Source organism: Thalia democratica, unplaced genomic scaffold (genome assembly GCF_965202585.1).
Source record: "Thalia democratica unplaced genomic scaffold, ktThaDemo2.hap1.1 HAP1_SCAFFOLD_1843, whole genome shotgun sequence".
NCBI lineage: Eukaryota > Metazoa > Chordata > Thaliacea > Salpida > Salpidae > Thalia > Thalia democratica.
The window spans coordinates 1,558-19,994 of record NW_028140646.1 but is presented as its reverse complement, the minus strand read 5'-3'; the positions used below and the strand labels follow the sequence as shown (position 1 = coordinate 19,994).

The 18,437-nt window shown below is 25.6% G+C and overlaps 1 protein-coding gene across 1 annotated transcript; it reads left to right on the top strand.

Annotated features, from left to right (window-relative positions):
- Positions 1-13,663: 13,663 nt before the first annotated feature.
- On the top strand, positions 13,664-18,107 carry LOC145848918 (large ribosomal subunit protein uL2m-like; the record flags this gene model as incomplete). The annotated part of the gene is made up of 5 exons (XM_082954103.1): positions 13,664-13,913; positions 14,778-14,905; positions 15,635-15,776; positions 16,706-16,866; positions 17,972-18,107. Coding segments are annotated over exons 1-5 (817 nt in total), but the record flags the coding sequence as incomplete, so codon positions are not given.
- Between the last annotated feature and the right edge of the window lie 330 nt (positions 18,108-18,437).

The window sequence follows — 18,437 nt, the reverse complement described above, 5'->3', positions numbered from 1 at the left end:
TTCAAGTAGATAATTAGAGTCAGTTGTTCTTAGACGTAACTTAGTAGGTTGTGCAAGTCTGAAATGTACAACTTTTCAATTAAAACTTTAAATTGGTTTTGGTCTAAATTAGTGGCGTTGCGTAGCGTTTTTCTTAGGTGATGCAGAAAATTACAAAAAAATATTGCCGAGTTGCCCGTGCTCAAATTGCCCGTGCTCGAGTTGCCTCTGCTCGAGATACCTCTGCTTGAGATACCTCTGCTTGAGTTACCCCTACTCGAGTCGCCTCAGCTTGAGTTGCCCGTGCAAAAGTCGCCTCTACTCAAGTTGCCTCTACTTAAGTCGCCTCTGCTCTGCTTAGCTTTGTTTTCATTTTTTGTTTACAATAGCTTGTGGAATGATACTTAATCCTGTACTGTTTTAGGGGATTTTCAACTTAGCTTACTTACCGCAAGATTTTCTTGAAGAAATTTTGCATTTGTGGCAGGCAACTAAGAATTGTTTATTGTACGACAAAAATACACTTAAAAATTTTGGTCCAAGGACCTGGTGCACGAAAAAACCTTTTAGTTATCGAGTCGTACACCAGAACAGTTTAATGTCATGTCCAGGAAAGTGTAACAAGAAATATGGTCGTTTTCTAAATTTGAGTTTTACAAGACATTTTTTCTAAAAATAAACAAAACGTTAAAGATAATTATTTTTTTAATTAAATTTAAAGGTAGTGCAATTGCGGCAGTTCAACATCCACGCGACGCCCCTAGTCTAGATAGAATCATATTAATCTGAAAGTGGTATACTTTCATTAAGTTATAACCGAGCTCTTTTAAAAAGCTACTATACAACTCTTTTATACTAAATATTTCTTTAGTTTAGGCGAATATTTAATTAAAAGTATTAAAGAATAGTTTGCATATATAAAGTTTTTATTTCAAAATCAATGCTAAAATAGTTGTAGATTTAGATTATGCAAAAAAGACTATAACTTTCAAACTTAGTTAAAACTTTTTTGATTGTTTTTTTAAACATCAAAGTTTACAAAAGCTTTGCAAAAAACATATTAAAAGTTAACAAGTTCAACAATCCACAATTATAAGTAAATACTTAATCATATTTTATACCTTAAAATTTTAAAAATAAGTTGAATCAAGAATTTGTCTCTAGAAAAATCAGTCCATTTTTGTTTAAAGACTTAGTGGTGAAACAAATATATAACTTCTTTAAATTTTTTATATAGAAGAACTTATATAAAATTAAATTAACTAATAAAAAAAATTAAATAGAATGTTTTGTTTTTTATCATTTGCATTTAAGACCTGAAAAGCGAAATTACTTTCATTTTTTATTTATGCACGACAAATTTATATACTGTATGTATTAGTAGTTTTTTTTAAGTTACTAAACTAGGGGTGGGAAAATATTTTAGTTTGCAGTTGAGACGTACTTGGAAAAATATTTTACGTGCCGATCTTGCTAATAAAATTCTTAGTAGGCCACGTAATTTAGGAAAAGTGTACTTTTAGCTTAAGAAAATATATATAAAAGTGAAGATGTATTGAATAAATCGTTTTATTAGTACTACTTTGCTTTATAATCAAATATAAAAGACATTTAAAAATGTGCTATTTTAAAAAGCAGAATTTCAACTGATTTGCACATTATATTTTCAACATAAAAAAATACGTCGAGGGCTTTGAGAATTATTTTTTTATCGGGTTAGATCAAGCCCGCGGGTCGTACATTATCCTCCCCTAATCTAAACTCAAGACTAGAGCTGTTTGCACTATAATAAAGTATATAATTTGGTTGTTTTCTTTATTTAGATTCATATTAAGTAAATCAAGTATCGCTTTTGTAAGCCTTTAATGAAACATAATTAAATATTAAACAATTTTTTAATAAGTTTTTTTAATTATTTGCATATTTAATAACAAAACATTCTGAATAAACTAGTCATAATTTAAGTTGTTTGATATTTTTTTTATATGTTGTACTTTTTATTTAAATTGTTTTGATTGTTTTACTTTAAAAAAAAAAGTACCCAGTAAATTAGGTCCGTATAACAAATATAAATTTAAAACGTTTGAATCAATCAAGTTTTATTTTAGTTAAAAAAGCTTTAACTTTTTTTGTTAATTAGTATATTTTTAATATAAGTTCTCTCAGTCAACGTAGGAAGCTGCAGGCTTGGAGTTATACGAGTCTTTACAGATTTGTTGAAGTCAAATGAAAGTGGATCGAAAGAGTAAGAGTCAATGTCACTCAAAGAGTTTTCATCAATATCTTGATCAAAATTGTCTACTACCTTCTCATTGTACTTTGTGTTGTCAGTTAAGTTTTGTTGTAGCTCATTATAGCTACTAAAAATACCAAAGAGATCAGAAATTTTTTTTGAAACCACATTTTTTGTTAAATCAAACACACTTGTAATTTTATCTCCCATTATTAAACTTAATCCTTCAAATGGCTTGTGAAAACTGTATTGTGATATATTTTCAATGTTTTTTTCTTTTTTATCAGGTTTGCATTCTACAGAGTTAAATCTTTTACTCGAATAATATGGCTTTTGTTCTAGTAAAGAATTGCTTGTTATTGCTTTAACAAAGTTATTTTCCTGAATACATTTTGATGTCTTAGAAGTTGTATAAAAAGATGGTTCAACCGAAGTAGAATTTTCAGTGAAATTACTAAAGTTTTCAGAAGCCGTTTTGCAGCTTACTTCAGTTTTATCACAAGCACTGTTGCTCTTTAAGCAATAACCTAAGTTTTTTTTATACCTGTCTTTAGTAAGACCATTTTGATGCTTACCTTTAGTACTTAGAAGTGTTTTAAAAATTCCTTGCTTCTTAAGATAGGCACATTGATCAAATTCATTGTAAAAATTATTAAAGTAATTATCATTCGTGTTGGCTATGCGACTAAGAGTGGTTGTTCTTTTAGGTATACTGAATTGTTTTTCAAAATAGTTTGGTGATTTAATAGAATAGCTGTTTACAATACTTGATGAAATTTTCTTTTTAAGTTTGCTTTCTAAAACATTTTTATTGTTCACAGTGTTAGAGGTTTCCTTATTTCTCTTGAAATTTTTCGACTTAGTAGCTGTTTTATTTTTGCGTCTGCTTTTAACAATAGTTTTGCTTTTTTGATTAACAAATTTTGTCATAAATTGCCGCTGAGACTTTTTTTGATGATCAATAAAAACTAATTCAGATGAACTGCTTGAACGGTATGCATTCCAACTATTTCCATAAATTCGTTTCCTAGCCTCAAGGTCGAACAGAATTTCGTTACTTATAGCTACCAATTGATTTCCATTTTTAGGTTTAGAATTGAAACCAATTTTATTTTTATCCGCTGCTGAGTCTTAAAAAAAAGTTTTTACATAATTGACTACTTTTAAAAAACAATCTACTTAAAAATATAAAGCGTATAGTATTTTAAGCCCGTTTATTTACTCTAAAACAACAATAAAAAGAAATAAAAAGTAACATGTTCAAACTTTATATTTTAGTAAATTGAAGTTTATTTCAGAACTTCCTTAACTCATTCTCATAAATGCCTCTAAAGCAAAATTTAAAAAATAATAATTGTCATTATTTATAAGATTCTCTCATCTACTAATGAATTACTAATTTGATTTTCGTCGCCATACTATTTAACAGCGCTTGATAGATAAAAATACTCCAAAAGGGAAACCAACGTTACCAACTTTGATATGCCCTTGTTTATTCTTTTTAATCATGTTAATATAATATATCAAAAATAAAACGGTAAAACATGCTTACTTGTTTAACGTTTATTTTTAACAAAAACATTTATAAAATACTTACAACATTTATTTTTAAAGAATCGAGATTATAAGCTTTAATTAAAAATATTTAAAAAAGGTTAATAAAGGACACTTAATTTTAGACATTTATTAAAAACAGTAAAACAAACTTATTTCAGCAGATATAAGACTTGTACAAGATTTACTCTTAGAATAAGGTCCTTTGAATAAAGTTTTTGATGTTTTTGTTTTAGAATTAACCCCACTGATTTTCGTTTGTGTTTTTTTCAAGTCTTTTTTTAGCTTAATTTTTAAAGTATTGTTTTTATTTTCACCAAAATTAAAACTAGATCTTGAAGTTTTAAAGGACTTTTCAATATGAGATTTTTTTTTTCTTCTTTCATTTGAGTGGTTAGGTATTTTCAATCTTCTGTTTATGTGTTTATCTAAAATTTAAAATCTACTCTTGTAAATGTTAATAATAACATAAAATGTGGAGTTTTTTAAAGTAAAACTTTATATAAAAAACCATATACTTTTGAAACTGATACATTTGAAAATTCAGAAAGTTTACAGGTTTATATTCATACTTATTTTATTTTATATCAACATGTAAATTTTCAATAAATCTTGAAAAACAAAACTTTACTTAGATTAATAAATTTGTACTTGTAATTTAAAATTTATAATAAAATTTTGAGAAACAGTTAAGCTATACCGGTGAATAGTTCTTACAAGCTTTTTATTATTTTCTTCAGTAATAGCAAAGATATAAAATTATTTTTAGTTTTTATTTAAAACTATGTTTAAGTTGGCTCGATTCTGGAACTTTTTTGTTTGAAGTCTTTAAAAAATATATTTTATTGATTGTGATTTTTGTTTATAATTATTTAAAACAACTAGCTTTTGAATTTTTAAATAAAATTTAAAATAATAATAATAATTAAATAAACACACAAAAACAGAAAACTGCTTAAAAAGTTATTTTTGTTAAACTTATTAACATTTTATTTTATTTATTTCTAAACTTAACAATTTCAGCATGTTACGTTTAATTGTTTTAACAACAGTTGTCCTAAATCGAGTTGGAAAGATTTTTTAACAAAAACATATGATATTTATCACGCTACTAAATATCTGAAATAATTTTTTTTGATAATACCTGTAGAATATAATGTCCTGGACAAGACTTTAAAAAGTACCCGTAGTGTACGACTCGATAACCGAAAGGTTTTTTCGTGCACCACGTCCTAGGACCAAATATTTTGAGCCCTTTTTTTGTCGTTTAATAAATAACTAATAATGATATTTTTATTGAAACTTTATTTATGCACAATATTCATAACCCAGCTCTAGGTTATTCATTAAAAAAGCACTGAGTATTGTGGCAACGGGTCAAAAATGCGCGGAGCGTCTATTTTGAAAGAGCTTTAAGTGTTCTCATTAAGAGCTTATATATCTTAAAACTTTTTCTTTAAAATGTAATTTTCCAAAAATATGATAATAGTTTAATAATTTAACTTAAAGTTGAACTTTTTTGGTTAAACTTTGATCAATTTGTGCAAAAGTGACGCTCTAAGCAAACGTGAAACTCCGTGCATTTCTGACACCTACCCGTGTTTTTTGGTGTAAAAAGTTATCATTGTTACTCTTAATAGTTTTCATGTTACTAAGTGCTTATATAACATTTCTTTGTCATCAAATTTATTAAGTAAACAGTTGTTTTTTTTAACATCACAAAAGGTAGATACATGTATGTATTCGTCCAAGACCTGAATATGACGTTAAACTGTTCTGGTGTATGATTCGATAACCGAAATGTTTTTTCGTGCATCAGGTCGTTGGGCCAAAATTTTTTAGCTTTTTTTTTTCGTTCAATAAACAACAATGCAAGGCTAAAAAATTAAGCATTTAATCTTTAGCTGCATTTGTTTTTTTTTTGTTGCAAATGTTTTTTAAACTGTTTTTCATGTTAAAAACTGTGTTTGTCTTTAGTATTGTGATTTGTAAGATATAATCAAGTAAAGCTAGCATAGGATTTGCCGTTTTTTCATGATTTTACGAGAGACTCATAGTTTTTTTGGTTTTTAGTGGTAGACATTCTATTGGGATTAAGCATGTACAAAAAATTAAAAAAGGAAAGCCTTGAAAAACATTAACTTTGATATTAGTATTAATAGTTGTCATATTTCAAGGTGTAACTTTAGATTTACAAAACTAAAGCATATTCAAGGAAACAACCCAACATACCACGAAACTATAATAACAAATTAATACCATTACGAGTTAGCCTAAAACCAAGATCAAAAAAAACGAAGAAAAAAAAGAGACAAACAGTATTACATTTTACTCCTTCCTGCAAAAGGGAAGCAACGCGGGTTGGAAAATTAATATTAGTAATTGCGGGTAAAAACTTTATTAAAGACCACCCATACCGTAACTTTTAATCATAAAAACACCAAAACTGAATTTTTATACCAAACACAAAACAGTTAACAAAGGCTGTCAATCGTACATTGTTAGATGTTGATAAAAAAAGCAAATGTGCAATTGCAATACACAATAATTTTCGGTCAATAACAAATAACTAACAAAAGATTACGTTTACAAGCCTACTGTAAAATCATAAAAAGAAATATAGTCTTATTTTGGCTCCATTAGATTGTCTTTTAAAGAACAGTTTATAGTTCATAAGTAGAGTTTATTTAGAAAATAGTTTCTAAACTTTTTTTATGTATCTATTTTTTATTCTATTCAAGACATCTTTTTCGTTAAATGAAAGAGTAATTATATATATAGTAAATAAAAACCCTCTTTGCAAACGTAGTTATACGATTACACAGCTGCACAAGGTCTAAATTTTATTGTTAACAAAATGTATTTTCATATTTAAAATTTTTAATATACAATTAAAAATATTTCTACTTTGTACACTAAGTCCATCAAAAAATATCTTATATAATTTTAAAGCATAAATCAAAATTAAAGTATAGAGCAATTGTACTGTTCCTTACTTACTTATCCTCAGTTTCAGCTATTTACAGTTTCAAGTTAAGACTCAAAGAATGCAAAATAAAGGTAAACAAAATTAACAAAACTAAAAAAAAACTGTAGGAACGTCTTGAATAATTCTCACAACTATGTTGTAAGGTTTTAGTTTTGTTTAATTTGTTTACTTCTTTTTACATGCTCCAAGTAAACACATAAATTACTAATAAACTTTTTTAATAGTAAATACAAATACTTAAACCGTTTCAAGGCATTGTTTTTTTTTAAATTAAACATTTAAAGTAAACTAAGGGTGAATTAAAATTTTAGTGTATATAAGTATCAAGTATTCTTTTAAAATAATACTTAAAATTTTGCACTCTTGATTTCTTGTTACTAAGAATTTAAGATTTAGTGTGTTAATTTTTAATAATTTAAACTAACTTTTAGAAATCTTTTCTGACTGGCTTTTTTCTTCTAAAGAATCTTTTATAAAATCTGAAAAGTTGATTAGTTTTTTGTTCTCTATTATTTTAATTGGAGATGAAACGAAGTTATTTTTTGTTTTTTGCGTAATTCGGTCAAGCTGGTCAAAAACTCCAGTAATTTTTGTGCTGTTGTTAGTTTGTTTCCAATGTTTTTCATTCATCTTTAATACTTAATACAACGTTAAATAATTTACACATAAACTACAACAACAACTACATGTTTTTATTATTTTTGGTTCATTTTTTTTAAACTTAATAATGAGGTTTTAAAATATAACAGTTTCCTTAAGATAAATCAATAAAAAAAAATGTTGCCTTAGAAACTGCACGATCAAAAACTTTTAAACAATAAATTTTAATATTTTTTTTTAATTTACAATGTAATTTTATGAGTTTTTACAAATTTAATGTAAACTAAAGTAGTATCAGTAAAATGTATCTTCAATCTTTATCCATAACCCTTGTGAAGATAAAGTGTTTTTCTTTTAAATTTCCCTAACTTGAATAAACTAAAATGTGTTTTGTTTGAAAGTTACAATCTGATAAAATAAAGTTCTATTTTTTTATGGTAGAAAAACATCAGTACTTACTCTCCCCTCTGCAAATAAACGTTTTCTGAAGGTCAAGCAAGTGAGTTTGAGCGCATCACTTGCCCCATCTTTAAATTTTTCAAGAAAAAATGCCTTTTTATTAAAAATAAAACTAAATCTGTTTATAAACTAAAAAATTTTTATATAACCAAAATAAAAACTAATCCTAACCCTCTATTGAAAAAATCCTCCGTGACAGTCATTTGGCAAACACTCACAAGGTTAAAATCTCAACACCAAAAACCACATAGTATATTTTTTTTAAGGTATAAAAATCATGAAGCTCAAATCAAAATCAAAAGTGTGGGAAAATCATGAAGCTCAAATCCCCAAAAAAGTATCAGCTACAACAAAAACCACATCAACAATCTAACCATGTGATCACTGATTTGATTAACAGACCAAAAGCCTTTCAGTAGACTGAGACTTTTCGTTCTTATTGACAGAAATGCCACTTTACCTGGAATCCTGGAAAAACATGGAATTTGACAATTTAGGCAAAAAAAAAACTGGAAAAACCTGGAATTTAAAAAATTTTGAAAAACCTGAAAAACCTGGAACTTAGAACAAAAAACCTGGAAAAGCCTGGAATTTTTAAGAATTTCAACATGTTCAGTAGTTAAATTTTGGTTTGACTCAAAAAAATAGTCATATAGATAAAAAGATTTTGTCATCACCAAAATTTTCTTATTAAAAAATACATTTTAAGTAGCTTTACAGTATCTTTTCAGTATTTTTATACTATTGAACACAGTTTCTCACCTTAAATTTAACTTTACACTAGACCCAAAAATGTGTACTTTTAAAAACCTGGAAGAAATTTAAAAAATCTGGAAAAATTTTTGAAAAAATGAGTGGCAACCCTGTATTGATACTAGAAAGAAAAAGAAAGAAAAATGTGAACACTCACAACTTAAGTCATTGAGATCTGTTTGGGCTAAGATTTCTAGGCTAAGATTATGAAAAATTGAGCATCTAACGTTCCGCATGAATAATTTCACTGCTAAAATAGGCTAATATTTTGCAAATTATATCATGGTATATGCATGTGTCATTTTCATACTTTTACTTATTAAGCTTTATTTAAAACTAATAAAACACATATCAATATTCTTAGCCCTAACAGATTGCAATACTTAAGTCAATGGATCGGTGTGGAGAAAGACCTTTTGGTCATCAGTCAGCTGCTGGAACAATATGATAGTAATAAATCTCAAAAAGAGATTTAAGAATTAGCTGTTGCAAATTAACTGACATATTCATATAGAAATAAAAATGCTCAAAACTAAGGTCAATAGATTGGTGCGGAGAAAGATATAACACATAGAAAGTATAATCATAATACTGTAAAGCACAATGTATTTTTAAATAGTGTCTATAAATTTTTAGTATATGTGCTTGTAGGTAGTTGAAAATTTAAAATTACTAAATATTTATTTTTGTTTTTTATTTATTTGCATACAATTCAGTTTTAAAAGATAAAAAAATATTATATAGCATTGTTACAGTTTGTTTAAAGTACATCAAATATAATCACTCCTACTACTGAACATCTAAACTAAAAAAAAAAAAGACTTATTAACTACTCTGAAAAAATGTACCTTAAATGAATTAATTAAACTTAACATAAATGAAAAACTAAAAATTGATATCAAAAAAAAAAACAAACAAAAAAAAAAACTGAAAAATATTAAGTTTATACACCCATTCTCAGGATCTCTATCTTTTGAAGCAGTTATAACACTTAAAATCTTGTAGCAAATAATAAAAACCTACCCTCTTGACTAATCACACTGTCATTGAGGATGAAACCACACTAATATATTTTAGATACAAGAATTAGAAAAAAAACAACTTTGACTAATCCAGATCTGCTGACAACCAGTCAACAGGACAACCAGCGATCAGCACAAAAAAGAATATAAATGAAAAATTATAAATTTATGTAAAAATTTATCAAAAATTAAAATTTGTTTCTGTGTTAGCTAGTTAACTATTTATTCATAAAATAATAAACATCATTACTTACTCTACCCTCTTCAAAAGTCAATCAGTCAAGTTACATCATGAGTAGTTTCACCTAAAAACTAGTAAAAATAAAAAAAAACTAGTAATTACTATTGCTTTATATTTCCATACTTTAGAACATTTTTGGTGATAGCCATAGGGGGTAAGGCATTTTATTTACATATTGATCTTATTTCAAATGTCTTTAACCCAGCTGACAGTTGCTTATTTTTTATATTAGATAAACATCATGTCAGTCTTCCTTCTACAACAATTAATGTATTTTGATGGTCAAGTAAACAAGCTACATCACATTTAAATCTACCTGCCACTTAAAAAAATAACATTAAACTAATCAATAAAAAATTATCTATTTTATCCAAAAAAAAATCCATTGGTAACAGTCTCTTGCCAAGACTTATAAGCTTAAAATCTCAACACTAAAAAAACAAATTTCACCATGAAAAAAAAGTTTTTAAACACAAGGGTACTAAGTCAGAGTGTTCAATAGGTTCTTTATAAAAAGATGAAAAAAAAGGCTATTTCATTAAAAAAATATTTTTTACTGTAGCTTTTAAGCAATCATTCTTAAACTTTTTATATCTAATCTTAACTTACTAACAAACAATCCTGTTATTAAAATGTTTATTATATATTTTTTCCTCTATGTTTATGTCCTGAAAAAGACATTAAACATTATCTATGGAGTATGACTGAATAACCAAAAGTTTTTTCGTACACAAGTTCCTTAGTAGACCAAACTTTTTTGGAACTTTTATTAATGTTCAATAAACTATTTATTTTTCATTTCCATTTCATCTTTATCTTTTCAGTAATTAAATTAATATTTACTTTTATTTTGAAAATTGCTACAATATATATTTTTCTTATGGTTGCCAAATACTCAGGACACTCACAGTATCTTGAAATTTTTGAAAATCTTTAGGTAACTCAGGATATTATAATTTTTTAATTTTGTGTTTTTATAAAAACTCAGAGTATTAAGATTTTTTTTTAATTTAAGAACAAGTTTTTTTAGATCTTGAATAATCAGCTTAATATTTTATTTTGCTTGAAGAGGTTGCAATTTTTTGCCACCAAAACCGGTCGTGAATAAAATATTTAATTTGCACACCTCTATTTAGATCTTGAAAGAAATTTATTGATCCAATTTTGATATTTGTTTTTTTTTATATTAGTAAACTTCACCACACGATCAACAACAAAACCATCCAAGATAACTTAGGACCGGTTTCGTCCTTGTAAGTACTCATCAGGCAGGCTTAGTCGTGAGAAACTGCTTTTGAGTTCTTACCAAGTTGACTTATGTACAAAGTACTGAAGCAACCGTTTGTGGGTTAAGTTCAAAAAATGCTTTCTCACAACTATGCCTGCCTGATGAGTCCTAACCAAGAAGAAACTAGTTGTAGATTGTCTCGGATGCTGTTGTTATTGTTGTTGTTGTTGATAGAGCATTGAAGTTAAATATTTATTACTGATGGTGTGAAGCATCTTAACTTTGTTGATGATGGCTTTAATAAATACTGGTTATTTAATTTTACATGTTTTCTTCAACAACTTGATTTTTATATATTTTTTAATCCTTATTTAAATTTTTAAAAGCATTGTGACTAGATCTTCTATTTAAAAAAATATTTTTTAGGGATTTATAAAAACTCAAGATGATTCAGGATAGTTAAAGGTCACTCAGGATAGTTTTTTTGACTCAAATAGTGGCAACTCTGTTGAATTCAAGTATTTTTTTATAAACTAGAGTGTCCCAAAATGGTTTTCACAATTGCCTTACAAAAAATTTCAAAGCTTTATTAAGTATCGCAGGTTTATTAACATTATTATAGTTTATTGAACAGAAAAAAGACCTCAAAACATTCGGTCCTGGTGCACGAAAAAACTCTTTTGGTTATTGAGTCGCACATCACGGATACCTTTTAATGTCTTGTCTACTCTTGTTTTCTAGTTTATCTCTCTCCCTCCTTCCCTTATTATCTATTGCCAGTTTTGGCAAACCCTGTTATAAAATATGTTTTTACTAAGTCCTTTTGTTATCATTTGATTTTTTAGGTATTTAAGTTTGATAAGCAGTATTTTTTTCAGTTATATCATTAATTTTTAAATTTTCTTATATACTCAAGCCAACTCAGGCTAGATTGATGTAATTCAAACAATTTTTTGCCTTAGAAAGTAGGAAACTGACTACTATTAGCTTAGTAATAATATAAAAATGTAACTATGTTCTAAAATGATGTTCTTAAAGAAAACTTGTGCAGTTTTTGACTCTTAATACTTTTTTTTTACAATTACTCACAAACTAAGGCTAATTTAATGTTGCTTAGGCTAGTTTTTTGTCACTCAGATAGAATTTTTTGCTCCAAAAAGGGTAACCCTTTAGTAAATATTATGTTTCTTTTTGCTTATTCCAAAAAAAAAAAAAGAAATTATATAAAACATTTTTCTATTCATATATAAATTTAAGTGTTTTTTAACAAAAGATCCTAGTGAAACAAGTTCACTGGAGTATAATTAAAACAAATTATACAGTAATCTTCCTTTGTTGTACCAACATATGTTTCTGTGTGTTAACGGATTAACACACTTCAACTGGGTTCTGTAAAAAGTAAATACTGTAATGAAAGAATAGAAGCGAAAGTAGGTGTATATATGTGTTCATTATAATTTAAATTATTTTTACAGATTTTTAGAGGTTAATAGTAGGTTAAATACTTTATGTTAAATCCGACTGTTATAAAACTATGTAATATTTTAAATTATTAAGTATAAATTAAGTAAAGTATATAAAGTAAACTAAAATACACAACAAAACAACAAATCATAATATAAACCATTTACCTTTCCATTCATGCAAGTGGTTTATACTATGATTTGTTGTTTTGTTGTGTATTTTAGTTTACTTTACTTAATTAAGACTTAATAATTATAATATTATATAGTTTTATAACAGTTGGATTTAACATTAAGTATTTTACCTATTAACCTCAAAAATCTGTAGAAAATATTTAAATTTTAATAAACACATATAGACACCTACTTTAGGTTCTATTCTTTCATTACAGTATTTATTTTCTTACAGAACCCAGTTGAAGTGTGTTAATCTGTTAACACACAGAAACATATATTGGTAGAATAAAGGAAGATTACTGTATAATATGTTTTTTTTAATATTTTTCTAAATATCAAATTCTTCTAATTTTTTTAATGGGTATAAAGTCCATATTGTAAGCTCTCAAACACTTTTAATATTAAAGAATAAGTTTCAACATGTTATATTAATATAGAAATTTAAACAAATAAAATGTTTTAGAAATAAATATACTAACAAATTTGTTCAGTCAAATAAAGTATTTTTCTTGGTTTACTAATGTATTAGCTTTTGTAGATGTTAAAAATACTGATTTAGATTTTAGAATAATATTTTTTATTGTTTTATCCCTTAACTACTTAACCTAAAGTTTATCATCAAAGCTTAAGTTCCAAGATTGTATATATTATAACTTGTGGAATTTTGATAATCTGTAAAATATAAAGCTATAAATAAAACACATCCTGTAATTTTTTTAATCTTAGAAGTTTGTTCACATGCAATACAGTTTATAAAATTTTATATTTAGAAAGTTATAGAGAATGATATTTGTTTAAAAAATAGAATTACTCAATATTATTTTACAAAAATGAATATAGTTTTGTTTTAAGTAATTTAATTACCTTAATGAACAAAAGTTAAGATGTGGAATTAAAAACAAGATTTTATAGTTTTTATGAAAAAACTTTATACATTAACCTGGTATAATTTTTTTACAGATAATATGAACAGATTACTTAAAACTGTAGTAAACTGTAATTTGAAGGCAAGTACAAAAAATATTTTTGACAATGTCTTGTGTAGTGCATCCGTAAATTTTCAGAACAAAGATCTTTCTACTACATCAAATTTGAACAAAGTTTCTGGTAGGTATGGTCACAAGCTAGTTAAACTATGGGAAGAACCAGAATACACAATTAAACCTCTCAAAGTTTGGAGGACTGCTGGTAGATTGCCTAACATAAATACTGAAGGTTTGAAACTTTACAAAGAAAAGAACCTTTGATTAATTTTTATATTTACTTGCTTAACATTATATTTCTAAAGATAAGTTTGCTTAAATTCAGATGCAAAATTTTAATTTAAGTTTGAAACCATAACTAAAACTATTGTATATAAGTTAATGTAATAAGTATTGTATTAATTTTTAAAGTTTGACTTATGCAAAAGTTTCAACAGTTTTAAAAACAAACTTTACACATTTTCATTATAATAGATTATTTAAACAAATAATGCTTAAGTTTAACATAATCTTATTATTCTTATAAAAGCTAATTGGAAAAAATTATATATTAAAATATGTTTTTAAAAAAAGTTGACTTAGTTAAAGTCATAAACTGTGGTACTATACTGGTAAAAAGAAAACTGTTTTCAGGTCACCCATTCTTTGGATATCAAAAATCTATTTTGAGATTGTTTCATATGAACAAAATTATAATTTAAAAAGGGGCGATATAATCATTTGTGTTGTTCATGCAATTATTTGATAACAGTGTTTTTTTTTTTTGTAAAACAACTTTAACATATTTTTGTAAACAATTTTTCAATAAAATTTTAGACTGACTCTCTGTATTTCGATTTATTTAAAACATAAAGCTAGGTACTTCTACTAACTGTGTTTTTTAAATAGTTTTATTATTAAGACAAAATAAAATAATTGTCTAAAATTGTAGGTTTTTAAGATTAACTTTCCAACAGACCCACAGTATGAATATGTATGTTTAAACTAAAAGAAGTAAGTTTGGAATATTCTTAATTATAGTTAAATTACCTTCAATGAATAATTTACAACAAGCAAGTAAATAAAATTAGTTTTTAATTATTCAAAAAATGTCAAGGTAAAATTGTGCCTGGTAGAGTTTGGAATTCTAGACATGGTGGGGGGAAACGTAGAGATTGGTATTGGGTGGACCATAAAAGATTAACTCATGAGGACGTTTTAAATGAAGTTCATTATGAAGAAAAAGTTTGTTAAGCATTAATAGGACAGTGGGAAAATATTGTAATTAATAAATAGAGTATTATATTATATTTATAGTATGTACTAGTAGATATTATTTTTGGTTACAAAATTTGTTATAATAGTATTGATATCTACTTATTGGATAAAAAAACTTTAAATATTTATTTGTAATTTGTAGTTGTTATATTTATTAAGGTTTCAAAACAAAAGCTATTCAAGTGTATAAATCATTATATATAAAAAAAAAGTTGTTCTTGGTACTTATGCATAAAAATTTGAAACAGTAAAAAATAGTTTGCATTTGTTTTCCAAAGTTATATGTTTTTTAGAATATAAATGTTTAATTAAAAAGTTTAAACATAACTCACTCATTTTCGAAAAAAGTTTATTAATTAATTTCGTTTAGCTCTCTTCAGAATAACATTGCTAAAAACTTCTTATATTAATTTATTTTTTATGTTTTTAAATTTAACAAGATATCAATTTGAATAATTCAAAATGGGCCTATTTGTAAAACTTTTTACTTAATTTTATTAAATATATTACTTGTTAGTATCAATAATAACTTATTCCTTTGTTATAATTTATAAAAACTTTGAAAAACTATTTAAATTATATTTTGAAAAAAAAATAAGCTCTACAAAGTTTATTAAAGATAATTCAAGACTGGAAATATGTTTATATATAACTAATAAAAAGTTTAGTAAAAATATTATACTGATTGTTGTTTAGGTGTTGAAAATAATAGAAGATGACAATAGATCAGGAAACATTGCACTTGTTGTTGGCCCACTAAAACAGAGGTGGGTTCTTGCAACTGCTGAAATGAAAGTTGGAGACTTTATTGTAAACTCTGCTAAATTCAATCCTGCAGGTTAAACATTTGTTTGTTGTTTGAAATTCTTTCAAAGAAACTAATTACTAAACATTTTTATCTTTTTTTTGAAATCAAAATAATAGGTCGTATATAAAATTAAGAAATACTTACATAATTTAAAACTATAAATGTTTTGTAATAAGTAATAAATTTATAATATTGTGTTTAAATGTTATAATTTATACATAATTGATAAAAATTGTCATAAAGAAATTTATTTTGATAGTAAATTAATTGTAATTTTTTTAAATTCTGCTTTGGCTGCAAATCAATTAGAGAAGACTTAACTGTAAGTCAAAATTTTATTTAAATAAAGTATTTGAAATATATGAAAATCACAATTTATTTGTCTTGTAGTCACTAAAATGTAAAAGCTTTAAACAAACATTGAACTTTAGATTAATAATATTACAAATTAGTATAGAATTATTACTAGCGGTTATATTAAAAAAAACCTTTTTATATTTAGTTGCTTAGCAAATTTTGTAAGCATATTTTAGATTAAGTGTTAAACAGTCAATTGATTTATTTGTTATTAAAAAAACAACCTAAAAAGCACATTAAGTAAATCAAGCAACACTATAATATTTTATTATTATTTATTACTGTTATTTTATTATTTGTATTTAATTATTTGTAATTGTTATACAAAAATTTATTTTTTATTCTAACATAAATTCTCAACTATTTTTTGTAGAGTTTGACAGAAATATTTTCAAGTGCATAAGCTTGTATCCGTTTGAAAGATATTTCCACCTTAATTTGTTTTATACATGTAATTGAATCTAGCTTCAAAAAAATACCTTACTTGAAATTACTTTGTTTAAAAATAAAGCTTCATAGATTTGCTTTTATCTTTATACAGTTTATAAAGACATCAAAAACTTGTAATACTTTTCTATATTGTTCAATATGTTTGATTTCAGCTCAGTACAAATGCGGTGATGCGGTCCCAATCAAGTTGCTACCAAGTGGCACACAAGTTTGCTCATTCGAGTTTTACCCTGGTAAGGGAGCGCAAATTGCAAGGAGCGCAGGAAACAGCTGCGTGATTCAGCGTCACATTGAAGAAAGAACTGTTGTGAAAGTTTGTTTTTAATTCAAAATATTACATGAACTTAAAATAATTCAGTGATTAATAAAACATTAATTAATTTAAAAGGTAAACTGATTTTTTAAAAGCATTGTCTAATATTGGTCAAACTGAGTTTTTTTTAACTGTGGGAGGTTTTATATTTTATATGCTAATTTAACTATTGATATGGTGCCCTTAAACTATTTTTTAGTTAAGCCTTTATGTTATCTACTTGTATTAAAGGGCATAGAAAGGGGGTTTAACACTAATTTTTTTCAAATTTAGTTTTATTTTTTTACATAAGTAGATGAGCTACATTGTAACTTTTTACCACTAGTTAAAATTCGAATTAAATTTTGAGATATAAGCGACCAAAGTTAGAGTGTTAGATTGGAGGCGCAAACTAAAAAAGCAAAAATAGACTAAAAATCTTTCACTAAAAATCTATTTCCTCTTCAGTTTTTGACTAATTGTTTTATAACTTTTAATAAATTTTAAACATCTTGTAGAAAGCAGATTTTTTTAAATTAAAAAAAAAAATATACAAGATTAACAAAGAAATTTTTTTTTTTAATTTTGCTTTATAATTTTTTTCAATATTTATTTTCCAAAATCATCGACCTATAAGTTTTTTGTAATATTAAAAAGTACATTTCCTGAAAATATGAGAGTAAATTGCTTTAGAAATGAAGAAGGAGATACATTTTTAGTAAATTTTTCAAAATTCCGAGAAAACGGCCTTAAAAATTTTTGGTTCTATACGGTGGTATTGGATATTTTTTTATAAAACTTTGTATATCTCAAAAGTTAAATGACTTTTTTTGTTCTATAAAGAGAATCTTATAGTATATACTTTAAGCTTTGGAAAAAGAGCCAATGTTAACTTTTGTAAAAACAAAAATTTGTGAGCCCCCTATGTCCTTAAAGTAGTTTAATTTTATGAATATGATATTGAAAAAAAGATCAAAAAATAATAAAAAGACTTTTATTTTTAAGCAGTATATATCAGTATAAACTATTGCACAGTTTTATTTAAATTGTGATTTTAAAGCAGTTTTATGCTAATTGAGTTTTAATATGTCAAACAGATAAATAAAAGTTTTAAAAAATGTACCAGATGCCTTCTGGAAGAGATATCAATGTCAATTCTAATTGTGTAGCAGTTGTTGGTCGTGTTTCGAAGATTGACCACCACAAGGAAGACTGGGGTAATGCATTTTACAGAAGGATACTTGGATTGAGACCTAAATATGGTCAGTTTGCACTAATTCAATTTTGTTAGCCTTAATAACTTAAAGAAAATTTAAGATTACTTTATTACAGATAAGTCGGTTTTCAAAAATCGACTGTGTTTTTGAATAATTGTATAAAAAGGTTCAAACATCAGTATGTACAAAATTGGTTAGAGTTTATCAACAAAATAAACTAAATCTGTTATTTTTGATTAACTTACTATTGATACGGTCATTGAAAAAACATTTTTTTAGAACTAGTAACTTTCAATGAACTTAGTACTTAATTTGTGTTCCAAAAACAACAGCTTTAAAAGGTATTAAGTTGACTGTGGTCATAAAAATAGTTTG